The sequence below is a fragment of the Schistocerca piceifrons genome, chromosome 3 (assembly GCF_021461385.2).
Source record: "Schistocerca piceifrons isolate TAMUIC-IGC-003096 chromosome 3, iqSchPice1.1, whole genome shotgun sequence".
NCBI lineage: Eukaryota > Metazoa > Arthropoda > Insecta > Orthoptera > Acrididae > Schistocerca > Schistocerca piceifrons.
The window spans coordinates 517,932,459-517,960,373 of record NC_060140.1 but is presented as its reverse complement, the minus strand read 5'-3'; the positions used below and the strand labels follow the sequence as shown (position 1 = coordinate 517,960,373).

The window sequence follows — 27,915 nt, the reverse complement described above, 5'->3', positions numbered from 1 at the left end:
TTTTTATATCGAAATTTATGTTTAGCCTGCATCAGTGGCTGTGACCAAAAAGTAATCGGTTGCAAAACAAGCTGCAAAAATAATTTTGGTGCACATCTGGCTGTGTCGGGAAGTATGGTAGAATACAGAAGCATATTGAAATAGTGTGAAAGAGAGAAGCTTAAATGAACAAAATGCTGGAACATTGTATTGTTTTAAAGCCTTACATAAAAGTATAAAACTTGAGCTATCACAAGGTGCAGTAATAATCTTAGTCAGACTTAATTCAATTCAGACGTAATATTAGTAACACTTTTCATGAAAATGGGAAATCTTTAGAAACAAATCATCAGTAAATGAAATATTTCGAAAAAAGGATCACAAGGTAAAATGAGTTAAACTGCATTTAAACAACATTTCGGGCATCCTCATCATCCAAAAGCTCAAAATCAAGGTCTTCAGCTTTGCCGTTTTGATGTTTGCCCATTTCCGTGACCTCCTGATGGTCAAAAACTTTGGTGTACTTTTAATTTCTCCTCCTTGGGTCATGCCTCTCCCTGGTGAGGTGCTAGAAGGTAATTGATGTCCGTAATTTTACATTTTCTCAGGGGGTTCCTTTTGGAATCTCCTTAGGAAGAGCTTTTTTCATGAATTGTTTGCCTCTTTTAAAAAGAGATTTTTACTCTCCCTTCTTCAAATTGAAGAATGGCTCTCCCTGCACAAGACATGAATTTGTGTTTGCCATCTGTGTAAGCACTATTGAAAAAAGAAAAGAAAAGAAGAAGAAAAGAGAAACTGGAAGTGCCAAGATCCACAAGCTTTGATGATATCATCATCAAACTTTTTTCAGTCTCTCACTTTGCAATCATCCAACACTAAGGGCACTACAGAAATGAATTTCTCCGGTGTGTCGACATAGACTGCAGGGTTTTCAATTGTGCTCAGTTTGGAAAATTTTAAAGATACATACATGACATTATGTCACCATGACATCTATCTTGAACAATAGGCCGCCTGATCTGGGACTTCTGGAGGGACTAAATTTTTATGGCAGTCATAACTTAAAATAAGTTGACCATCAATGTCATCCTTATCATTACCTCAAATTTTTGTGAGCTATGTGCTGATTTTCTACATTTTTCTTTTCAATTGGTCGATTTTCCAAGGAAATCATACTTTTTTAGGGAAAAGCATGTAGAGCATGTGTCAACACCAGGTGCTCCAAAGCCAATATTAAAATTATTTCAGAATACTGCCCAGTAGTAGTTATACTCCAGATTTTTCTCACTGAACATTGCTCACATTACTCTCATATTTAACTTACTGCTCAAATATTGGTGATGAAGCGTGTTTCCTCTAGAATAGTGATTTTCAATAGGTTTGAATTGTTCAATGTGTCTGGCAGCCGCAGTTTTCACACCTTCATACAACTTTGTTCTTCTGTCACCTCCCCTCCTTTCGGCTTTTGCAGGTGAGGAATCGTTCATCATACTCTGACAAAATGGGTTGAGTCTCATTTTTTGACCTGGAATGAAAGCCACTCTGCAAACCCTTATGTTTTTAGAAGCTCATTCACATCTTCTTGGGAGTACAAAATTTGTAGTTGTTTGCTTTCTTGACATTTGTCTCCTCTAATCGTACTTTTTTGAGGAGAGGACATGCTCACATGCTGTGAAATGGAGTTGCTCTGCCAGTCTCAATTAATTTCTTGTAAAGCTTTTCATAGATCTGCCGTATGCCCTGCTTAGTGAGCACCCTACATTTCAGCTCTCTAGCTAGATGTTTACGGTTCAGCATCTGTGGAAACCCTTTCAGATGGTAGCTAAAGATGACAAACAAAATTAATTGAAACCCAACAGGTACTGGTTTTAAGTCAAACCAATTAGAAGTACAGTGTTTTTGTTTAACAAGAAATGTGTTCAAAGGGAGAAATATGTTGTAGATTTGCAGAGGTTACGCGGCAATGAAGAGATTAAGCAGAGGTGAAGTTACGTGGCTCCAGCAATATTAAACATGTAACCTATAAATATTTAAATATTACTATAAGAAGAGGTCTTCCTTACTTCTTCTGTTTCTTGGCATTTTGTTTCCATTGCTCCATAATTGTTCATCTCTTCTTGGAACTACAGCTTCTCATGGCCTCTTTCCTGTTATTGTTAACAGTGCTCTCAGCATTATTCTTGTGAGGTTCTTTGACATGTTCTTCGGTAGTAGAAGTTTTCTCTCCACTACCCTCATCCATTTCGGAGTATCCTACGATAAAACTGACCACAAAGTCCTTCTAAAATCATCAATGACATGAGCACACCAGCCAGTCCCATTGTCATAAAACAATGCCTTCTCATATTTTCATTCTTATGAAGGAGCAATAGAAGCAAAAACATATAAGGCTCTCTCCAATACTGCCAACATAAACATTTTAGTCACAGGCTGCTCAAAAAAGTAACTTTTATGAAGTGTAATGTGTGGCAAGATGACATATCTGATTCTGCATCCGTATCAGCAGCCGTGATTCATTAAGACTAAGCCTCTATTGCAGAGGATTAGGATTTGGCTGGTTTTGCTATTCAGTGCATTGAAGACATGGCTACCTTTGCACCCACATGCAATTTTCCCGCCTCATTTTAAATGTCTTAGTAATTTTTGCAGCCTGATTGATACAGCTTTAGGCAGCTATTGAAAAACTGTAAAAGAGGGTTGCGCTAACTGAATTTTTGTTTTTTTAGTCACATAGCCGCATTTGCATCTAGGATACTCGTATTCTGTATCTATATTTTTGAGTTATTTATTACCATCGTATTATGATGACAAATCTTACTTCATTTTAAGATGGTCTCTGGATGAATAAGTAAATAAAAATCAAATAAATAAAGAGAGATGTTAGAGGGCTGAAAGGAAAAGTTTCTTGAAAGTGTGTCATACAATAGTTAACTGGAATGATCAAGGTGTTGAATTGGGTAAGAAATGTTTCAGTGTTTGTTTTGGGCCAGTACTGAACAGTACAGTGATCCACAAGAAGAATAGTTGCATTATAGGCACGGGACACTGGTTCTTTGGCCCTGTCTGCATACTCATAAATGTATGGCAAATAGAAAGCCATAACATTTGTACTGAAGAGAGTAGAGTTCCTGCAGGTGTTACAAGTGAAGTAAATAAATGACCCATATTCTAGGAATTAGAAGATACTCGTGTGAAGGCAGTGAAGATTGCCAGATTTCCTTCACTTTTATTGTTATGCTGTTTATATTTTAACGTTATTATTGTGTTCAGTTTTCTTCATTTTTAGGATTCCGTACCTCAGTCAGTCAAAATGACAACCCATATAGAATCACTTTGTTGTCCGTCAAGTACAGGTAGCCACATCAAGTAGAATCAGTGCAACCAAAAGATATTGCCATTTACATCACACATTTTGATACTTGAAAATTCACCGATCAAAACCTATAGGTTTTTTTTATAGTTGTTCTTGCTTTCTTCAGTTGTCATTTTTAATTTTTTCCTCTCTTGTCTATTTTTCCTTCCTGTAAGTAGCTTCTATCCACAGTGCCAAGTGGTGCGCAATGTGTAGTTCAACACCCTATAACTTACATGTCAGTGTGCCAGAACAGCTTGAAACCAGTAGCATAAAAAAAAATTGAATGGCTGTTCACGTGGCTACATTGTGTCTAATAGATAGATTTTCAGGTACACAGAAGTACAGTGTGACTTGTCCATCGTGAGTGTTGTACTGCAAAACTATCTAGAAGCATTCGAAATGAATTCACTGAACGTGAATATCGTGCAATCAGCTGTGCTAGTTATAGATGTGTGCTACCAATTAGTGACTTGTGAAATTCATGCCAGACTGGGACTCCAACCCATATTTCCTGCTTCTTGTGAGCCATCGAACTATGATATGAACATTTTTTTTACCTGCCTTGGCATGTAATATTTACTTTTCCTCGTAGCCTCACTCTCACTGGTGCGGCAGTACAGAATAAAGCTGAGAGCATTAAATGAAGAATGTAGGGCTCTATGGTATAGGGATGAGGACAGTGTGACACACAGAAGTTTGGGTCATTCAGAGAAGCATGCACAGATAGAAAAAGTGGTTAAAGTGACTATGTGCAATAAATGGCAAATCCACGATCAAGTCCCAGTCCGGCACAAGTTTTCATATGTCACTAATAGATAGACACCAATACCTAAAAAGATGATGCCAAGATATTAGCATTCACTACATTTATTTCAGTCAGATGTCAATCATCATTAATGTCTGTTCATCCAGACAGGCAACTAAATACCCTGGAATCATTTATGTGTTGAAGGTGTAAAAGTTCCAGTAAAGCAAAATTAAGTGTTTTTAAAATGATTTATTATGTAATATGTTCTACAAAACTACTTTAGAAATAAATCCTGGTGCTTATAAGTATCCTCAGTCATGTGTTGTACCTTTACAATGAGTTGTGCTCATGACTCCGTGGGAAATATTACATATTCAGAATGTTTAAGTGAAACAGTCTATTCTGCTAAAGAAATGACCATGTACATTACATGTTTCTACAAAGGCTACAGTATCAGCCTGAAAATTAGGTATCAGGTAGTTTTATGTAAACCGAGCGAGGTGGGGTTAGCACACTAGACTCACATTCAGAAGACGACAGTTCAATTCCACGTCTGGCCATCCTGATTTAGGTTTTCCGTGATTTCTTTAAATCTCTCCAGGCAAATGCCGGGATGGTTCCTTTGAAGGACACAGCCGACTTCCTTCCCCATCCTTCCCTAATCTGATGTGATGATGACCTTACTGTCTGGTCTCCTCCCCCAAACAACCCAACAGTTGTTTGTAACTCTTTTAATTACTCTCACATATTCAAAAGACTCATAATTGATTTGATTTTCAGGATCAGAAGATCTGTGGAAGCAGAAGGTAATAGAGCTAGAAGACAGAGTGAAACAGCAAAACCTCGATTTGGATTCCCATTTGCATGCACTTTCTCTTATTGAGTCTGAGAAACTGGATTTAATACAAGGTAAACACACAATCAAGCATTGTTAATATTTGAAGTGCACAAAAATAAAGTCTTCCCTGCCATGTAGCTCACACACACACACACACACACACACACACACACACACACACACACACACTTTATTTTACACATTTATTTATTCTGTCTTTATTTTGTTGGTCATGTTCCACTTTTAACTGGTGTTTTATGCCTGTCAACTGCATGTAGCTTGTAATTAGTGCAGTGGAACATTATATCAGCTGTTGCATTTCAGTGTTACTTCCAGCTTACTTGTTTATATCGGAATCCATTAATCTGAGTAACTGCTCTTCCGCTTATGTTTGTCAACCATTCCTGTTTCTCATTTTATCAACAGATTTGACATTTTGTATTTAATGTTGATTTGACATTTTGTGTTTAATGTTGATTTGACATTTTGTATTTCATGTTGATTTGACATTTTGTATTTCATGTTGATTTGACATTTTGTGTTTCATGTTGATCTGACATTTTATATTTTAATGTTTGCAATGGAATCCATACAGCATGTTGGAGAAATTTTTTGTTTGCTTAGCAATAGGAAGACGTTAATTAATGCGATATTAGATTGAATTATGACCATCTTATTCTCTTCCTGGCTAAAGCCTTAAATTTTATCAGGAGGAAAGCAATAATAATGCAATTTATTCGAGTAAATACTGAAAGTAGCTCAGAATTAGGATTACTTTGATTCTTGTAAGCACAGACATTATTCAAGTATTTTTATTGCGGTCATTTTCCGCTATACTACTGAGCAAGGTGGTGCAGCATTTAGCACACTTGATTCACATTTTGGAGGATGACATTTCAAATCCATGTCCGGCCATCCTCATTTATGTTTTCTGTGATTACCCTAAATCGCTCCAGCTAAATGCCAGTATGGTTCCTTTGACAAGGCACAGCCGATTTCCCTTCCTGTCCTTGAAACACTCTGAGCTTGTTCCATCTTCAGTGACCTTGATATCAACGGGACAGTAAACCCTAATCTTCCCTCCATCCTTTTCACTTGACTGTACCTTTAATCACTTCATGGATAGCTATGATTTAAACCAATGGAGTGTTACAGAAAGGAGAGATCTTTCATACTTTTACTGTGCTTTGAATTTTCAACTGTGTGGTGTAATCAAAAAGTAAGATGAGGTTAATGGAATGTAATCAAATTAAATGAGGCAATGCTGAGAGAATTAGATAGGAAATGGGACACACAAAGTAGTTGATGAGTTTTGCTGTTTGGGCAGTAAAATAACTGCTGATGGTTAAAGTAAGGAGAATATAAAATGCTGACTGGCAGTAGTGAGAAAAAGTGTTTCTGAAAAAAGCCAAGCTTCGTTAATATTCAATGTACATGTAAATCTTAGGAAATCATTTCTGAAGGTATTTGTCTTTTGTGTAACGGAAGTGAAATGTGGACAATAAACAATTCAGACAAGAGTAGAATGGAAGCTTTTGAAATGTGATGCTACAAAAGACCACTAAAGATTAGATGGGAATATCAAATTTGGGAAAAAAGCTTCATGTACAATGTGACTAAAGGAAGCACTCAATTGGTAGGACACATCCTGAAGCATCAAGAAGTTGTCAGTTTGGTGATGGAAGGAAGTGTACAGATATAAATTGTAGAGAGAGACCAAGGCTCAAATACAGTAAACAAGTTTAAATTGATGTAGGCTGCAGTAGTTACACAGGTATGAAGAGACTTGCACAGCATAGACTAGTGGGAAGGATTAAATAAAACCAGTCTTAGTCTAATGACAACAACAACAACAACAACAACAAAAACAGCATGGCTCTAATATAGCAAACAAGTTTAAATTGATGTAGGTTGCAGCAGTTACACAGAGACGAAGAGATTTGCACAGCATAGGCTAGTGTGGAGAACTGAATCAGACCAGTCTTCAGACTGAAGATGACAACAATAACATGATGTAAATCATGCGTATTGCTTAAGGTAATCCACAGAGTTACTTCATCTTGGTGGAGAAAACCTCACCAAAAAAAAAAAATGGCTCCAAGCTGTAGAGTATGTAAGTTGTTTCAGGACATTTGAAGGAACAGTAATACTTGGTGTTGGGAAAGCAGTAACACTTGATGGAAGGAAAATAAATGTTCCATGCTTGCAAGAAATTCGTTGTAGTGATGAATGTACATATCTTGGGGAAGCACACATTACTCCTCAAATTCCCTCCACATTACAGTCTTTATCAGTTGCTGTCATATTACAAGTACCGTTTAGAGTAACAGTATGCCTCATTTACTACAAACAAACAAACAAACAAAAACCCTCACAAATTGCTATGACAACTTGGCCTCCTGTTGTTGTTGTTGTTGTTGTTGTTCTAATAAACTGACTCATCAAAAACAGTAATAAAAAATAGAGTAGTTAAATTATCAAAAGTAAGTCACAGATAGGCACAACAAAAAGAGTGTCACAAATAAAGCTTTCAGCAATTAAGGTTTTCGTCAACAATAGATGTAGACACACACACACACACACACACACACACACACACACACACACACACACACACATGCAACTCACACACATGGCTGCAGTGTTGGGGAAATGAAGAGAGAGAATATGTGTGTGTGTGTGTGTGTGTGTGTGTGTGTGTGTGTGTGTGTGTCTATTGTTGACGAAGTCCTTAATGGCCAAAAGCTTTATTTGTGACAGTCTTTTTGTTGTGCCTATCTGCGACACAGCATCCCCCCTATATGGTGAGTAGCAACTTCTCTTTTCATAACATTGTTGAATTAGCAAAAGAGGTGAAGTTCACCAAAATATCTATGAGAAATATTCTGAAGTCATTTCACTTGTAACAGTTGGTTAAAACTACTCTGAGGGCCAAGATAAATGTTCCTTTCCAGCACTCTGTGTAAAATATAGAAAGATAAAGAAAAACCTGCAAGCCTTTAGCATATTGTGTATCTTCATTTAAAATAGACAGCAAAACCATTGTCAAAAATATGGACTGCATTCTTATTGGCAAAATATATGCTCTCTCTCAAAATGTGATTACAGATAGTTGTATATCACAAGCACTTCTTGTTGGGCAGTGGGTGGGAGGGGAGGGATCCCTATCTTTATAAAAGCAATGTGTACATCATAGTACAGTGTGAGGGATAGTTGGCTTCTCTGATCATGCCCTATTCTCTCACTTCCAGCTGCACCTCCACCCATGATGCATAGTAGAGTGCCTCAACAAGAAGTTGCTGCATGTAGATGGATTTTATTTCATTCTACAGTCAGTAGTCTTTGAGTTATTTTGCAGGCCTCCTTGGCAGCCACTCCCTTAATTTCATGGCACTAAAATTCCAGCATGCCCTGCTACTCAGCAGAATAACACTGCCTTCTCGACGTGTTACGTGTGGTAATAGAAGTGGGGTATTTTGGGTGAACTGGCATCATTTCTCTGGTGACCACTAGTGCTTGATGGCATCAGGGCCATCACTAAGTCAGTGTACATGGAGAATTAAGTTTGGTTACATCTCCTATGGTAGAATGTCCTGAAAACTACATGTAGTTCTGCATCTAAATAGTAAACACCATTTGTTACCGAGCAAGGTGGTGCAGTGGTTAGCACACTTGACTCACATTCAGGAGGATGACGGTCCAAACCCACATCCAGCCATCCTGAATTAGGTTTTCCATGATTTCCCTAAATCACTCCAGGCAAATGCCGGGGTGATTCCTTAGAAAGGGCATGGTCGACTTCCTTCCTCATCCTTCCCAAATCCAATGTGACCGATGACCTCGTTTTTTGGTCCCCTCCTCCAAATCAACCAACCAATCATTCCATTTGTTAATAGGTCTTGAGCACATGGATGAAACAAACTACAGAGCAGCCAAGGTTGTCCCCAGTGAGCATCGTTGTACAGTGGTAAGGTGTTAGATTCCCATTCAGGAGGGTTATGATATAAATCCCGATATCCCCATCCAAGTTTATGTTTTCCATGGTTTCCCTAAATTGCTTAAGGCAAGTACCAGGATTGATTCTTTGAGGAGGACATGGCCAAATTCCTTCTCTGTCCTTCCCCACTTCGAGCTTGTGCTCCGTTTCCAATGACCTCACTATGGATGACATATTAATCTCTAATCTTCCACCTTCTGAAAGCTTGTCTTGCTGCTTAAGCCAGCCAGTTCATTAGGGTAAAAGTCTGCCAGTTGCCTGTATATCGTGTTTTTAATTATCTGTATGTATTCCATATAGAAGATATTCAAGGTTTACAAGTTGCAGTTGAGACTTTTTGCCATAGTCTGATGAAGCAGTCATACTAGATGGAGGTTATATTATTATATAAATGGAAATTAAATACAAGCTGTTGTAAAAAAACAAATTATAAAACACCTGGAATGTTGCAAAAATCTACTTCACTCTTACTCAGTGCTGCAATTTCTCTATGGCTAACTTTATCATAAACACAGGGTGATTCTGTGATGATGTTTCAGGGTGTAAATGACTTGGGAGACCCAGGAAAAACCTAGGAATTTTTTCATCCCAGAGAAATCTGGGAAAAACCAGGGAATTCTTTAGAATTCTGTGAATTGTTTTAGTTTTCAGTTAGATTTTTGTAATTTCGACTGGTAAGAACCACTACTCCAACAAAGGATATTACTGTATCCTGCTACTGCAGAGTAATACTGGAGCAATAAAACATGAATGAGAGAAAGAAAAAAACGAAAAATAAAACTTACATTGCAAATGAAATGTGCCATATACAACAACAAAACACATTGCTCGTACAAGCGTCTGCCAACAGTGGAATGTGTCAAACGCTTTAGGAAAACTATGCAATGCTTCATAACAACAAATTGCCTCCGATGAGCATGACATCACAACTGTTTACATTAGATTCGTTTGAGCAGTTGAGAGCGGGCTCATGCACACGCATAGTTGAGTTACGTATGAGTAGTACCTCCTCCCACTGCTGTCTACAAAAGTGTGGCAGGCCCGGATCTGGAAGGGGGGGGGGGGGGGGGCAGCAAACTGGAGTATCTGCCTCTGGCAGCAATTTCAGGGGGAAGGGGGGGGGGGGGGGTCGGGTCCAAATTCATATTCTCGAGGAGAAAAACATTGTTTTACAAAATGCCTAGCATCCAGCATATGTTGGTCTATTGAGTATTCATATGATTTTGAAACACATCCCCGTTGGTTTTTGAACACATTCTAAGCTGTTTTCTGAATGAATCTTAAGTTGATTTTTGAAAGCATGCATAGTGTATGTGATGTCTCTGCCAGGGGAATCCCAGACACATCTAGGAATAAACTTTCCTGCAGACAGAAGGGGATGCGGGTAAACGAGCTGAGCGGAATAAAGCCAAATGGTTGAATGCCCAGTGCTGTTAGTTTATATGATTGACTGGGTTTGTGAATGATCTGCAATGTTATAATTACTAGCGAAATCCATAGATTGAGACTACCAGAGTGGAAATAAATGGATAACAGGAATAGCAGGTAAGAAAGATAATATGTTACCTTCTCAGTGTATCCAAGAAGGGGGTACAAGGAAGGAGCCTCCACGAAGATTGTGCAAGGGTTATTATTGACAAAGAGAGGATGAGTTTTAGCACGATCGGGCGTACCCTGGGCATTGGGAAGAATCCTAGCGGCGAATCCTCCCACCATCAGGACCAAAAAGAACAAAGGCTTTTATTTAAGCCAGCCCATATAATAATATCCATTAATATAGGAGGTATTTCATCTGATAAAGAAGTTTTATTATCTAACATCTGCAAACAAACAGCCTGTGATTTTCTGTTAATTCAAGAGACCCATAGAGGCCCAGAAGATCGAAGACCAAAAGTAAATGGAATGAAACTTATCATTGAAAGACCAAGTATAACATATGGTAGTACAGTGTTTACTGAACCTAATAAAACATCATCTCAGTAGGTTCCACGTCACATAACGACATAGAGATCCTGACAGTGGAAATCCAGTCATGTACAGTGACATCCATATATAAACCACCTAACACTAAATTCTGCTTCAAGAAGCCACCTAACTTCCACTCTCAACCAATAACATTAGTAATCAGCGACTTTAACTACCACAGTACATCATGGGGTTACAAGGAAACTGACAAAAATGGAGAAGACCTGGAAGATTGGAGGAACGAATGGGACTGATGATAAACCATGACCTGAAGCTACCACGATCCTTCAATAGTGGCAGATGGCATAGAGGTTATAACCCAGATAACATCTTCACCAGTGAACATATTGCCCAACAAGTAAAGAAGTATGTTACAGACGTAATCCCACGCACACAACATAGACCTGTTGTTTGTTCTGTTGAAGCAGCTGTGAAACCAGAGTGTGTCCAGCTCAAATGACAATTTAACTTCAAGAAAGCAAAGTGGGAGAATTTCACACAAGAACTTGATATGGAAGTCCTAAGTCTCGACGCATCACCAGAGAGATATGATGATTTTGTTGAAACAGTCCAAGTCATCTCACGTAAATATATCCCAAGGGGATGCAGAACGAACTATATCCCAGGACTCGATGAAGACTCCAAATCTCTGCTGGAGAGATATGAACAACTATTTGAAATAGATCCACTCTCTGATAAAACAATAAAAACAGGTGAGGACCTATTAAATTCCATATCAGTTTCCAGAAGCAGAAAATGGTGTGATTTGTTATCATACCTAGATATGAAACAGAATAGCCGAAAAGTGTGGAAATTATTGAAGACCCTCAACTATGACCTTATCATTACTCCCCCTGACCTCTCAAAGATAACCCCTGACCAAATTGCTCATCAATTACTTCTCAATGGCAAGACTAAAGGAGGATGAGAAAAATCTAAATTCATTAGACAGGCGGATGAAAAGGTGTATCTCAACACCCCTCTTACCTTAAAAGAACTGGAAACAGTTTTCACAACTATAAAGAGTAATAAATCTGCTGGCTTAGACAAAATACGGACAGAACGAATCAAAAAGTTTGGACCTGCCACAAAACAGTGGATATTAAACCTTGTGAACACCTGCATTTCAAAATTGCAAATCCCCAAGATCTGGTGTAAAGCCACGGTAATAGCACTTTTAAAGCCTGGGAAAGAACCAACAGACCCAAAAAGTTTCCGTCTGGTTTCATTCCTTTGTCATTTGTACAAGGTGTTGGGAAGGCTGATGCTAAATCGAAAATCGGAGTGTATTGATAAAATACTCATAAAAGAGCAGTCCGGCTTCTGACCAGGAAGGTCTTGCTGTGGACAGATCCTTAATTTGACTCAGCATATTGAGGATGGGTATGAGAGAGGTGAAATAACAGGTGTGGCTTTCAACGACCTCACGGCGGCTTATGATACTGTTAACCACAAAAAGCTGCTTAGAAAAGTATACTTAGCTACAAAGGATTACCGACTAACTCAGATCCTTCAGTGTATGCTGCAAAACAGGAGATACTTCGTCTCTCTCCAAGACAAGAAGAGTTGATGGAGAATGCAGAAAAATGGTCTCCCTCAAGGAAGTGTGCTGTCTCCGCTGTTATATAATATCTACACAAATGACCAGCCAGTGAACTCTTCGACTAAGGCATTCATATACGCTGATGATACAGCACTTGCTTCCCACGTTGAGACCTTTGAGGAAGTAGAGGTGAAACTGACAACAGCTCTTGAAAATTTGGCCAAGTATTACGATGAAAACTAACTGAAACTGAACCCTGGAAAGACCCAAGTCTGTGCATTCCATCTTAGAAAGAGGGAAGGCAAAAGGAAACTGAACATCACTTGGAGAGGAGAACAACTACTCCATTGTGAAATTCCCAAATACCTTAGGGTGAAGATGGACCGTTTCCTCACATTCAAAGCCCACTGTGAAGAAACGAGCCTCAAAGTAGAAGTGTGAACATCATCATCCGCAAACTTACAGGAACCACCTGGGGTGCCCAGCCAAAAGTGCTTAGAACATCTGCCTTGGCACTATGTTTCTCTGCTGCAGAATACGCAGCACCCGTCTGGCAAAACTCTGCACTTGCTAAACATGTAGATACAGCCCTGAGACAGGACACACTGTTACAGGCTGCTTACGACCTAGTCCTGTCAATAAGCTGTACCAAATTATGGGTATATAGCACCGCCACACATTCAAAGGCAAGCTGCAACAGAAGTGGAGAAGAAAAAACAAGAAATCGACCCTAGACATCCTTTGTTCGGACATGACCCTCAACAGCCAAGACTGAAGTCAAGAAAAAGCTTCCTACAGCTAACTATGGCAATTCATTCATCTTCCAGAACTCACAGAGAGGAGCTTTGGCGAGACTCCCTAGCTGTAGACAATCACATAACAGTCAAGGAGGAAATAGTCGAAGGTTCAGACCTGTCATACGTGACCTGGAAGACTTTGAACAGATTGCGAGATGGGGTGTCAAGGTGCTAAGCCAACCTCAGGAAATGGGGCTTCAGTAATGAGGAGGAAACTTGCCAGTGTGGTGATGTACAGGACGAACAACATCTGCTAGTCTGCAGAAACCTACCGGGTGCATGCACTATCTGTGATCTTACTGCAGCTAGCAAAACTGCTGTGATAACTGCCGAATACTGGGCCTGTCAAAAAATATAATCACCCTGCTGCTTGTTTATCTGCTGCTTGTTTGTATATATTATTGAATCTGTGTCATAAATACTACTGTACATATTTAATTTTGCAAATTTGTTATGTGAATCAATACTTATTAGTTTTTGTAATTATTTTATGTCCTAGACTCAAAAAATAAAATAAAATCCGAGAAAATAAAATTTTTACAGAAAAATTTTGGCCAGGCTACCACACTAGTAAGAGTCAGTTGCACAGTCCCTGGCTAGAAGCCGCTTGTTCTATTCTGGGAGTAGTGCAGAAAACGCCTTGTACAAACATGTAATAATGCCTAACAGGAGAATAGGTTTTGACACTGGCAGGAATAGTTACAGGAATTAGTAATGACAAAATTGTTTGTTAGAACGATGAAGGACAAGAAACGAGGACATCACACAAATTACGGAAGAATATGGCGATCCCAAATTTATATAAAAAGTTCAAACTACTACTTTTCGATCTCATGCTTGAGAAGCTGGAGCGTGTGAATGAAATGTTTAAACATGTACTAACATAAAGCTTTTTGCTTGTAGTAGACCTAACAGGCATTTGATATTGGTACTTCGAGAATTATATTCTGCAATGTTAGAAAAATGACAATTTGTGCCAAAACAGTCTCATCTGTTTGGTGTGTGTTATAGTTGCTGCAATATTAGACAGGCAGATAGTGACAAAATACTCATGATCAGATTGAGAAACTGCACCAGTCTCGGTGCCGTTTGTATTAACAGCTTTTTCAGTATAATACAATGATGTTTTGTTTCTTCACATAGCAAAATGTTTGACGAACATTGATGAGGTAATGGATTGTTTCGCAGAAAGGAAAGCACGCCATGTAAAGCTGTAGCAAGATTAGAGAAAGAAAAATGCTAGGACTTAAGGACTGAAGAAATGTGTACTGTCTTGCTTGTCTCTTGTCTTTGATGGTTTTATGTATCCTATATTTATTTTTATGTCACACAAAACAGCAAGTTATTAGCTAATAGGCAATAAATGGTGCAAATTTTCTGAGAGATCTTGTTCTCCTCTTTACAAATAATCCCATCCAGTATTAACTGAGAGGGACAGGATGTCAAACTGGCTGACTGGGAGCAGGAAAGGCACGACAGGACACTTTAATTTCCACTGTCCTGAATATAGTTTGATGGCATCCATCAACAGACACACCATAGGATGTTTTTATTTCCACTATCTTGAATATAGTTTGATGGCATCCATTTCAATATATACACGTTTGAATTCCACAGAGCGAAATACAGTGACGTGCATTAGAAGAATGCTGCGTGAAGAGGCATGGCACTGCACTTTGGTATACTTAAGACCAAATAATATGCCTTACATTTCCTTGAACACACATATTTTGTGTATCAGGCTCTACAGAAAGGTGTGCACTACAGAATGAACACATTTTTGGAAAGTCAGTTTTTTAAATTTTTGGGGTCCTACCACAAAAGCTTGGGGGGGGGGGGGGGGGCCACTAAGTAGTATTGCTCCGGTTCGGAAATATTGTAGATCCGGGACTGCTACACAGAGCAGTCTGAGTTGTAGTGGGGAGGTGGGTAGTTTCCATGTGACCCATGTTTACATTCAGTTATTTTGCTGTTTCCTCTTCGTTTATTGCTCTTACGTCAAATGAAAATAAAAGGGATTTCTGTAGCCAGGAGTTATCACGTGAATTAAAACACATTCACATAATTTCGGAAGGCCAAAATGTGTTATTAGTTGCAGATTTTATTTTTTTCCACATTTCTAACAGTCAAGCATTAATCGCCTTGCAGAACAGTGGAAGTTATTTTTATTGGTTTGCTAAAGAAATTTGTGTTTTATTAATCTTTTCAACTGAGACAGTCAATTTATTTGAAACGAAGTGGTTAATTCCACACTATTGGCTAGTTTCAATTGTTCGCTGCATTTCAGATGCACGTTTTCATCTTCGAGCATGTATGGCGTTGTTGTTGTGGTCTTCAGTCCTGAGACTGGTTTGATGCAGCTCTCCAAGCTACTATATCCTGTGCAGGCTGCTTCATCTCCCAGTACGTACTGCAGGCTACATCCTTCTGAATTTGCTTAGTGTATTCATCTCCAGGTGTCCCTCTACGATTTTTACCCTCCACGCTGCCCTCCAATACTAAATTGGTGATCCCTTGATGCCTCAGAACATGTCCTACAAACCGGTCCCTTCTCCTTGTCAAGTTGTGCCACAAACTCCTCTTCTCCCCAATTCTATTCAATACCTTCTCATTAGTTATGTGATCTACCCATCTAATCTTAAGCATTCTTCTGTAGCACCACATTTTGAAAGCTTCTATTCTCTTCTTGTCCAAACTATTTATCGTCCATGTTTCACTTCCATAGATGGCTACACTCCTTACAAATACTTTCAGAAACAACTTCCTGATACTTAAATCTATACTCGATGTTAACAAATTTCTCTTCTTCAGAAACGCTTTCCTTGCCATTGCCAGTCTACATTTTTTATCCTCTCTAGTTCGACCATCATCAGTTATTTTGCTCCCCAAATAGCAAAACTCCTTTACCACTTTGAGTGTCTCATTCCCAAGTGTATGGCATTACGCTATGATAAATAACCAAACTTGAGATAATACAGTACTGGTACTCCAAGAAAATTTACGTCTGAATCTGGACATACAAATGTGCACTTTAAGCCGAATTATGCATTTTAGTGTGGTTCATAAAATTCAGATGCTCTTGGCGTATCCTCTGATATCTTGTTTCTGTTATGACACAACATGTACAAACATACGGGCTTCCTGCATTATCGTTGCTGCACAAGCGGAGTGACACCTGTTATTTGGCGCTCTCTGGCAATTGCTGAAACAAACCTACTTCTAACAGGTTGCGGGAAAATATTGCGAATGGTGGTTTGAAAAGTGTTACTTTCAAAGAAAATTTCCTTTTATGCAAGTTGAACTATCTGCGAGAATGTATGATGAATTTCTTAAATCACAGAGCATTTGATTCTCATTTAAAAAATCAACTCTGAGGATGACCATTTATAAGAATTTTGAGACCAGATGAGCAGACATTTATGTCATTATTAAAAATTTTATTGGCATGTTTGTTTGATATATCTTAAACGTGCAAAAAAGATCAACATTATATGTGAAAGCTTAGCTTCTCTTGCAGCTTATTAATCTTCGATACCAATATTATATGTGAAAGGAACACTGTGTGTGTTAATTTAAGCCATTAACTTCTCCTGTTTGTATGTTTGCTCTGAATATATGCTGTCATCAGCTGGTGAGGTCACGTGACATTAGCTATGACTGGCTTACAAAAGCGCATTGCAATATCGATTTTGATGCTTTGGAAAGTAACCTGCGGTGTTTGATGGAATTCGAATTTATACTTTCATAATGCAAAGATATGCAGTGTACATGTTGCTGCACATTACAGACCTTTCCAAAACGTGTTTTTTTTCCTGAGTTTCGTTTTCTGAAGTGCCGGGAAATTCTACGCCGGTGCATAAAACCATAACAATTCAAAGGATTAATAAGTTTTACAGTTCTGAGGAAAAGAAAACTGTAATTTTAACATGGAAAAAGTGTATTTTTCCCAGAAGAAAGTGTATTTCTAACTGGGGAAAAATCTGGGATTTTTTTTCCTTGTCCATGTATACACCCTGTGTTAAAAACTTTTAAGGATGATGGCAAAGGATAAATGTATCAATTTGAGATAGGGAGCCAGGGTCCAGAAACAACCAAGTTGAAAGTTATAAGCGAAAATTGTTCTGATACCTCTGACAGTGGATCTCATGTACTGCAAGGTCTTTGCTGTACATATTTTGGGAGGAGATAGTATGGACCAAAGCAAAGAAAAATACCGAATAAATATGGGCTCTAATGTGCATACCCTAGGAGCTATGAGCATTTGTTTGTCTTTGCTACTGTGAAACACATCTCTTATGCTGAACAAGTGCTCACAGCATTTAAGGTATGCATTTTAGAGCCTTTGTTTAGAAATTTTTTTTCTTGTTTTGGTCCATACTACCTCCTCCCTAAATATGGAAAGCAGAGAGCTTACATAAAAGAGGTCCACCGTCAGAGGTATCAGAAAGATTTTCACTTATAACTTTCAACTCAAATATTTCCAAACCAGCGTCCTTTACCCTGTATGATTTCCATCATCCCCGAAAGTTTGTAATGTCATCACAGAATCACCCTGTATACTGCCACAACAAACCAATTTCATAAACATTATCTTGTTTCCCCAAAGTATATACTATGTAGAAGAACTGTTTTAAGGGAATATCTTAACTAGATAGCCCATGGGATCATTGTTTCCTTACATCAGTTATTTGTTTTAATTCATCCTGCTTTTTTGAATGTTGTAAAATTAAGTTATACAAACCTTTCTTTCTTTTACAGCACTACAAGAGAAGTCACATGCAACAAACTCACTTGAAGCCAAAGTAGCAGACCTGCAACAAATCATATCAGAAACTGAGAACTGTAAGGTCACAGCTGAACTGAAGGCAGTGGAACTTGAGGAGCAAGTTGACATGTTGTTAAAACAAAAGGATGATCTTGCCAGTGAACTAGAAAATATGAAAACAGCTTTAGTTCAGTTTCATAATCAGCCTCTTAAAAATGATGAGCAATTCTCAAACCAGTTTCATGAAAAACATGAAACTTGGGATGTACAGGAACTCTCAGAAAAAGAGGAGAAGGATTCTTCCAATTTGGAAATATCATTGAAACCTCTTGAAAGTGAACTTGAACATGCAAGGAAAACAATTGCAGAGCAAAGAGAAATAATATCAGAGTTAAATGAGAAACTCAGACAAAGAGAAGAGGAAATGGAATTACAACTGGAAATTATTTCAAAATTGGAAAATTTAGGGGATCAGGTACAAGAAAGAGAAGAAAGCAATGAGGATGGTAATAAAATTTCTGAAATTGTGAAAGAACTTGGAGAGATGGCAGGAGACTTAAATGAATGGAAGAAGCGATGCTCTGAAGTAGAGGATAGGTTGGAGCAACTGGGAAATGAAAAAGTTCAACTAGAAAGACATTTAGAAGAAGTGATAAATGAAAATCAGGTCATATCTACACAACTTAGATTTCAGAAAGAAATTTCTGAGGAGCTAGAAGCAAAGCTAAGTGAGCAGTATCGAATTCTTGCCACACGAGATGAAGCCATTAATAAACTGAAAGATACGGTAAAGGAGCAACAAAAAGCTCTGGAAAGTAAAGATGTTGCTTTGTTGGATGTTTCTCAGAAGCTACAAGAACTAGAACAAGAAGTAGATAAGCAACATCAGGAACTTGCAGCTGAACTTATGTGTAGAACACAGGAATTAGAAAAAGTCAATTCTGAATATTTGGAACTGAAACTTACTTTTAATGACAAAGAACAAGAACTAAATAGTTTGAACATACTAATGCAAAATTTATCAGTACAAGTTGATGATGTTATTAATAGAATTGGCTTAGGCAGCATTGATGTGAACAACAGTATTTGTAGAAAACTGGAGGTTGCTTTGTCAGTAATTGGAGAAAAGTGTGTCGATTTGATTTCAGAAAATCAAATGCTTATTGGCACTACTGAACAAAACAACACTGCTTTAAAAGAAATGATTGAAAAACTGTCATACATGGGAAAGGTTGCTGCTGAGTTTGAGGAAAATTTTGAAATTCAGAAAAAGAAAGATGATGAACTTTCTAATGTCAAAGAAGATCTTGCAAGGAAATTGGATGAGCTGAGCAATAAAGATAAAACTATCAGTGAACTTGAACAGAAAATTACAGAGCAAATTTCAAAAAACAAAAAGCTTGCAAAATGCCTGAAAGCCAAAGCAGTTGTTGTCCGAAATTATGAAGAGAAAGAAAAATTATGGGAAGCAGCAAATCAGTCAAAGGAGCAAGAGGCTGCTATTGGAAAATCTCTTCAGGAAAATATTAGTGCTCAGCAAGAAAGTGAAATACTTTCACTGCATAAACAGTTACAGGAAAAGGATGATGACCTGAGGAAATATAGTCACAAATGCAGTGAACTTGAGAATGAAATTTCTAATCTTACTCAGACATGTGCAGAATTACAGCAGCAACTTCAGCTGGTATCTGAGGAGAGGAATAATACAAGCTGTATCATGCAGGAAATGAGTGCAGAAATGAAGGAAAGAGAAGAAAAGATCAATAAATTGCAAGAAGAGCTTACTGCTAAAGATGTACTCAAAAATGAATTAACGGAAGAAAATAAAAATATATTGATGAAACGGGTAGAGCTTGAAAATGAATTGGTAGAGCTCCATGGTAAATTATCACTTATGGAAACTGATGCCATAAAAAAATCTAATGAAGTGGAGACTCTTATAAAAGTAAATGCAGAGAAGGATGCAAAATTATTAGATCTTCAGCTGCAACTTGAAAGATTGTCAAGTTTGGAGGAGTCAGCTGCACAGAAAAATGCAATAATTGCTGATCTTGAAGAGCAGATAAGCAGTATGTCTGAGAATTATCAAATGACTTCTTCTGCAATGGAAGCAAAGCTGCAAGAACGGGAAGCGTATTTAGAGGCACTAGAACAGGAACTGACAAAGAGTAGAGAAAGAGCTGCACATTTGGAGGAAGGTCTTTGCAATATGGAAGAAAGGCGTAGATCGTTAGAAGTAAAATTTGAAACATTAAGAGATATGTTGATGGAAGCTGACAGGAAGAAAGAAGAAGTTGAAGAAAGTGAGGAAATTTTGGAAGCACAAATATCTAACCTCATGAGAAGTGTAGAAACATTCAAGAAACGTTTGTATGAGACAGAAGAGGAAAATGGAGATCTCAGTAGGAGAATATGTGAAATGAAAGATGAAAATGAGTCCTTACAGAAATCTTTGCTGTCAGCAGAAATGACCACAAAGAGCTTGCAGAAAGATGTGGAAAGACTGTCTTCATTTGAGGTCTCATATACTGCTGCTCTTGAGAAAATTGAGTCCTTGGAAATTGAACTCAAACAGTCAGCCACAGAGTATGCACACAATCTGAAAGCGAGAAGTGAACAGGAAAAACTTCACAGAGAAACTTTGGAATCTGACTTAAAGAGCTTAAGTCATCAGTTAGAAATATCAGAAAATGAAAAACGCTATATTAACGAACAGCTCGAAAAGCTGAATGATGTCAAGGTAACACTTGAGGATGAAATTGAGTCTTTAAATGAGAATCTTAGAGTTGCCAGTTCACGGATAAGTGAATTAGAGGAAGAAAGAAAATTTAATTCTTCTGCAGACAACCAGCCAAGTGAAAGATCAGCAGTTAGTCAACTTTTCACTGATCACCAGAAGATACAACAAGAAACTGACCCAGTAGTCACAGATGATGAAAAATACAATGATTCCAAACTTTGTAAAGAGGAATACATTAAAAACTTGTCTGCTGAGATTGACAAATTGAAAACCTTATTGTCACAAAAAGATAATGAATTACATACCTATCAACAAAGGTTGCTTCAGTTGCAGTTTGGATCAAACCAAGGTGTGCCTTCACCTGAGGTCTGTGGAGATGCATTTTCATCAGTGAATAAAAATACAAGCAGTCCTTCTTTCCAGGAAGCAAGAAGTGACGATATGAGCAAAAGTGTTTCAGAATTAAATGAAGAGATTGACATACTTAAGTCAGACCTTCTAAAATCACAAGAGCATATAGAGGAATTGAAGTGTAAGGTGGGTCTTCTAGAAAATGAAGTAAAAGATAAAGAAGCAAAACTTCAGCAGTCCTCAAATTCTGTTGAAGAGCTATTGCAGTTCAAGGATTTGTGTGTTAGCTATCAAAAATGCATATCAGATTTGAAACAGGAAAGATATAAAATTTATCAAGAACTCATTAAATCTACAGCTGAAAGTGAAGTCTCTGAAATTATTAACAAAGCTGTTGAATGTGTTAACATGAAAGAGACTGAGCATCTGCCGAATTTGCAGAATCCAAGTGCTTTCACTGGTCAGCAGCCGGTAGATGAACCTAGACCTACAGGGGAAGAATACAGACTTTTAACAGATAAACTAAAGAAACTGGAAATAGAACTAGAAGTAATTAAAACCGAGAGGGATAAAGCCGTAGAGAAAATTGAGTTAAATGTAAACTCATCATTGGCTGCAGAACATTCTTTCTCAGCAGCAGCATTAGACAGTAGTGACATGAACCAGAGACTGTCCAATGTACCAGAACCACTAGAAATTGATGGTATGCCAGAGGAAGCAGTTGAAACTTACCAGAGAAAGTCTTTTGTTTTTGGCTTGCATTACTCTCCTTTAGAACCTACGGACACAGTAGAAACAGTAGATGATGATGATGGCTGGGGATGGAGTGCAAGTGAAGCAAGGCTTGAAGAGGAGCACATGCAGAAGCAACAAGAAACTTTCTCTGCTGTTGATGCAAATACTTTTATGAAGACGCATGTTGCAGATTTGGAAAAACAAGTAAGAGAACTAGAAAGTGAAAAGACAAAATTATCAGAAGAATTGCAGGCAGCTCAAATAAGAAATGGCAAGCTCCTCAAAAAACTGAAAGATTTCAAACTTAAAAATGAGAATTTGATGAGAGAAAATCAAGAATTAGCTTTAAAGACAGCTGATGGATTCTGCAATTTGGACTCTGCAATCGAAGAAGAGCTTAAAATTCAGATTGACACCCTAGAAAAAGAACTGAAAGAGTACAAGAATGAAAGAGAAGCAACAAAGGTAGAAAAGGAGTCACTTTTGAAGCAAATTGATGTATTAACTTCAGCAAATGAAAGGTTTCTTGAAATGAAAGAAAAGCAAGACATAGAAGTTGAAATGAGAGAACGCAAAAACCGAGAACTCAGCAATGAAATTGAAGGTCTCCATTGGAAGATTTCAGAGTTAATCGAAGAAAAGTCAGCACGAGAAGCTTTTGTAGATAATGAGAGCTTAAGAGAAAAGCAATTGGAAATATCAGACAATTCTAAAATCGATGAACTGGAGCAGCAGATTGCAGCTCTGGCTGCTGATAATGAGAATCTGCAAATGCTCTTGGAAGAGCAAAGAAATTTGAGGCTACAGATTGAGAATGTCTGTAGAAATAATGCATCTGTAGGTTATCAGAATGCTGAAATTGAAGAACTGAAACTAGACTATGAGAAGGTGAAAGAGCAATATGACAAAGCTTGTACTGAGCTAAATAGAATGTCAGCAAATATCCAGAAGTATATTACTATTGAGAATGAGTACAAACAATGCTTGCAAAAGCTCAGTAACCTAGAAAAAGAAAATATTATGCTAATTGATGAAAATCAGAAAATTGTTTCAGACTTAAATGTGCATTGCAGGGAAAAAGAGGATTTTGAAGCAATTGCAGGAGAAAATAATGGTAAAATACAGGAGCTAGCTCTCCAAAAGGAACAACTGGAAGAACAAAATCTAGGTTTATCAAATGAGTGTTCTGCTTTAAGACATGAGCTGTACAGCTTACAGGAACATATTCAGAGTCTAAATACTACTTTAGATTTCCTGAAAACTGAAAATGTATCCCTAAATGAAAAATTGTCATTGCTAATAATAGAAAGGAAAACTGACACCGAAAATCTTTCTACAAATTCAGACACTAAAGACGATAAGCAAGTTGTTAAATTGGAGAAAGAAACTGAAACGGAAAGTACTTATCTGAAAAAATCTATCCTTACACAGACACTTTGCACCTGTATGACATTGCAAGAGCTGGAGAATAAAGTAGAGACTCTGGCCACAGCCTTAAATGAAAAAACTTCTGAACTTGAAGCATTCCAGTTAGTGCTTGAGAGTGACAGAAATAAACACTTTATTTCTGAAAAGGATTTGAACATTGAAATTGAAAGACTTAGAAATGAGCTTCAGAAACAAAATGAAATACTACAGGAAAGAGACATGAGAAACCTGGAGACAAGTATCCAGCAGACTTCAGATACAGAGAATGTTACCAAAGTGAAGACTCAGTTGGCTAAAGTAATTCAGGACTACGAAGAAATGCTTGCAGAAAAGAAACAAGAAATTTGTCAGTTGCAAACATTGTTGCAAAAGAAGGAAGAAACCTCATTGCACCTTTCTCATAAACAGCTTGAAGAAGTAATTGCAGCTAAAGAGAATGATATAATGGAATTACAAACAAAATTACAAGAAAAAGAGCAGAAATTTGAAGAGTGCTTGTATGAAAAGAATCAGGATGTGGAAAATGAGAGACAAAGAATTTATGAAACAGAGAGACAAATGGAAAGCTTGATATTTGCTAAAGATGAGGACATACAGAATTTAAGAATTGTGCTGGCTGAAAAAGAGAGGACTTCAAATGAATTACTTTGTGTGAAGGAAGAGGATATAAAAAATCTAAAAATAAAAATTGCTGACAAGGATGAAAAAATCGGCCACCTTACTGAAAAGCTCCATGCAGAATTGCTGAAAGTTTCTCATCTGGAGGAAAAAGTTGCTGAACTAGAGCAGAAGGTTGCTCTTCATGAACTGGAATATCAGAGCTTCAGGTTACAACAAGCAGAAACTGCTTCAGATGTTTCAGATATGGCACAGATAAGCAATGATAATATTGCACAGGAAATGGCTGAGGGCAAGCAAAATGAATTGGATGTTGCATTATATATGTTGCACCAAAGAGATGTTAGATGTGATGAATTGACTTTAGAACTCATGCAGGTAAGTAAGCATTATAATTTATGTAATATTACTGCAGTTTGGTTCTTTACAATTTGTCCATTTCACATCAGACTACCCCAGAAAACTGGTGATAATCTCTCACTTCTCTTCATGTTGTAGCTATGTAATCAGATTTCTCTCTCTTCTGGTTACTTAACACGTTCATCTATTAGTGAACTGCCCTGCATATGAAAGTCTTAAAATGAACAGAAAAGGATGCTCCTATATTAGGTTGGTTACAAGTTCGTAGCATTTTTGTTTTGCCTGTTGTATTCCGGTTGCTTTAGGTTTATTTATTGTTTGCCATTGTTTATTTGTAGTTCACTGTTGCTATTTGAGTTTATGTATTGTCATTTGAAGATAGTGTTGGAACTGTGGGCGCTAGAAAACGGAGTGCTAAGTAGAGTTGTGGGTGCTAGAAAATGTGAGTGCCAAGTGGGAAAATTAGAACAGTTCTGACATATTCTACTGTTTTGAGTTCTGTAGAGGGGTGACAACATCGAAAGTACCCAGAAACATTTGCATCATGTATGGGGATAATGCCATTTGATAGGGCATGGCAAGAAAATGGTTTTCTCTTTTTTGGAGGACCTTTTTGACAATAATGACTCTACACATTTAGGAAGAGCTTCATGTTTTGATGGAAATATTTTAAATGCATTAATTCACAATGTCAATTTACTCGAGAACTGGCAACTGTGATGAACTGTGATCATTCCACCCTTGTGCAATATTTGCATACAATGGGGAAGGTTCAGAATCGGATTTATGGGTCTAAGCCAAAATCACAAAAATCAGCTGGTGGGCATATGTGCACCTCTGCTTGCTTGTTGCCAATTGACTTGTGAACAACACCAAACATTTGTATCCTGCATTGTCACTGTTGATGAGAAATGGTGTCCTTATGCTAACTTAGGAAAAGAAAAGAATGGTTGAGCCCAAACAAAGCAGCAACTCCCGGTACAAAGACCTGTGCACATCCACAAAAGATAATGTTATTCATCTGGTGGAACAACTATGGTGTGGTTGCCACGAATTGCTTCCACAGGCTGTAACCATCACTGCTGACATTTATTGTCAACACCTGAGACATTTTGCAGACACACTCCAAGAGCAACAATCAGGAAGACTGTATGAAGTGGTGCTACTCCACAATAACACCTGCCTACACTCTGATAGACTGACAAAAAACACTATTCATGAGTTAAGTTGGCAAGTCATCCCATACCCACATTGTTAACCTGATCTTGTGTCGTCAGGTTTTCATCTTTTCCACTCTCTATCAAACGGCCTTCAAGAAACTTACCTCCTGGATGAAAATGCACTCCAAACATGGCTTCACCTCAAAACGTATGATTTATACAGTCGTAGAATCAAAAAGTTACCCCAGCATTAGCATACTATTGAAAAGAGTGATGGTGACTAAAGTCTCTGCCATGTGTATCTGTTGTGTTTATTAAACTGATGGTAAAACACTACGAAATTATGCACCAACCCAACAGTTCAACAACCACTTTGATGCTAGTTTTTAGTATTATGGAACATGCGTATTAAGACATATTTGGAGAATAAAAATCTCAATTTTAAAAATAAACATAGCCATTGTTAGCAGAGATCATGTGGAACAGAGTGTCAAAGACAAAGGTATCAGGTTGGTGCCATGCTCCTTGACTTCCAGAAGGCATTCTGTTGTGGTTGGCAGGAGAGCCAACACGGGGTTACTAGAGGAGGCCGAAAGGCACGCGTTTTAGCTCACGCAGGCTGGCGTGAGCTCCGGAACAGGACAAGGAAATTAGAATTTAGAAAAAACGGACGTAGCTGGTGGAATACTTAACTTTAATCCATTAATGGTGAACGTCGGTCTTGACAGTACATTATTACAGTATCAATAGTAACTGGTACTGGCGCCTTGCTAGGTCGTAGCAAATGACGTAGCTGAAGGCTATGCTAACTATCATCTCGGCAAATGAGAGCGTATTTTGTCAGTGAACCATCCCTAGCAAAGTCGGTTGTACAACTGGGCGAGTGCTAGGAAGTCTCTCTAGACCTGCCGTGTGGCGGCGCTCGGTCTGCAATCACTGATAGTGGCGACACGCGGTTCCGACGTATACTAACAGACCGCGGCCGATTTAAAGGCCACCACCTAGCAAGTGTGGTGTCTGGCGGTGACACCACATTCCTCCCCCGCAAATCAGCGTACGATTGTGGCATAAGGCTTCCGCCCGCCGTGGGGAGGACCCCATGTTGACGTATGCGATGAGGTGGGGAGCCTAACAACAGGCAAGGCTGTGCCACCCGCACCCTGCCATTAGGACCGCGGGGAGCTAGGAAACGCCTGAAAACCTGTTCCAGGGTGCACGCCAACATGCGGTATATGCGCGGGCAGAGAGACAGGAGGGGCCGAAGGGTCGACCTCCATCGGGCCGGGGCACCCGACGGGCGAAGACAACATATGGTCCGGAGCGGGCAAGAGTTCCATGTCGGAGGACAACTGGTCACGGGAAGCGAACGGCAGTGCGTGACCCAGGGAGGCGCCCGGCGGTTGCAGCGACGCATCCACTGCGGGCGTCGCCGGCGGGAGAACAGGCGGCGCGGCGCCATGGGGCAAAATGGAAGGCAGCATCGGTAATACCTGGGGCTGAGGCGAGCCAGTAGATGGGTCCCCAGGGCACTGACCGGACGGCACCGTCGCTGAAAACAGACGGCGAGCGGCAGATCCCATGCGACGACAGAGGCGCAGCTGGTTGAGATGCTGGCGCACCTCACCAGAGGCCCCCAAAACCAGATAGATAGCGCGTCCGAGGCAGCGAAGAATGCGCCCTTCGAGCCAACGCCGTGAACCTCGATAGTGGCGATAGTAGACAAAGTCGCCTGGAGCAAAAGCAGGTGTCTGCCGCCGCACAGAAACCTGATGCGGTGGATGTAGCAAAGACATCAAGGTTCGATGATGACGACCGTGGAGCAACTCAGCCGGCGAGCGACCCTCTCGGGGCTGAGAGCGATACAAGGACAAAAAGAGCAATAACGCCTCCTCCCGAGAATGCAACTGTTTTAACTTCAACATCTGTGACTTGAAAGTCCTGACCAATCGTTCAGCGGCACCGTTTGACTGTGGCGAAAACGGCGCGGACGTCAGATGTTGAATACCATTGGCCTTGCAGAATGACTGAAATTCTGCGGACAGGAATTGTGGGCCATTGTCAGAAACAATAGTCTGTGGAAGACCTTCAATGCAAAAGATAGCAGATAACGCTTGGATGGTGACAGATGACGTCGTGGAAGACATCCGAACAACAAAAGGAAAATTGCTGAATGAATCTACCACAACCAACCATCAAGCATTCCAGAATGGACCAGCAAAATCGATGTGTAAGCGTTGCCAATGGGAAGTGGCTTTTGTCCATGCAAAGAATTTCCGCGGTGGTGCTGACTGTTGTTTGGCACACACCATGCAAGAAGAGCACATATTCGTAATCGCAGCATCGATTCCGAAACAAGTACAGTGCTGACGAGCAAGTTGTTTCGTTCCCACTATACCCCAATGTCCTTGGTGGAGAAGCCGTAAGACAGAGGACTGTAACAAACATGGGACTGCGACCCTGGACTGATCATCATCAGAATGCAACAGCAAAACACCACGTCGCACAAAAAGTCTCTCCTTGTGAGCAAAAAATCGGC

General features: G+C 39.0%; 1 protein-coding gene across 2 annotated transcripts in view; it reads left to right on the top strand.

Moving 5' to 3' along the window:
* LOC124789302 (protein lava lamp-like) overlaps positions 1-27,915 on the top strand; it is a 153,976-nt gene that overhangs the window by 81,952 nt on the left and 44,109 nt on the right. For both annotated transcript variants that reach the window (XM_047256613.1, XM_047256612.1), the window contains exons 8-9: positions 4,863-4,991; positions 17,981-24,237. In XM_047256613.1, coding sequence (XP_047112569.1) covers positions 4,863-4,991; positions 17,981-24,237 — 6,386 coding nt within the window. The remainder of the gene's footprint in view (positions 1-4,862; positions 4,992-17,980; positions 24,238-27,915) is intronic.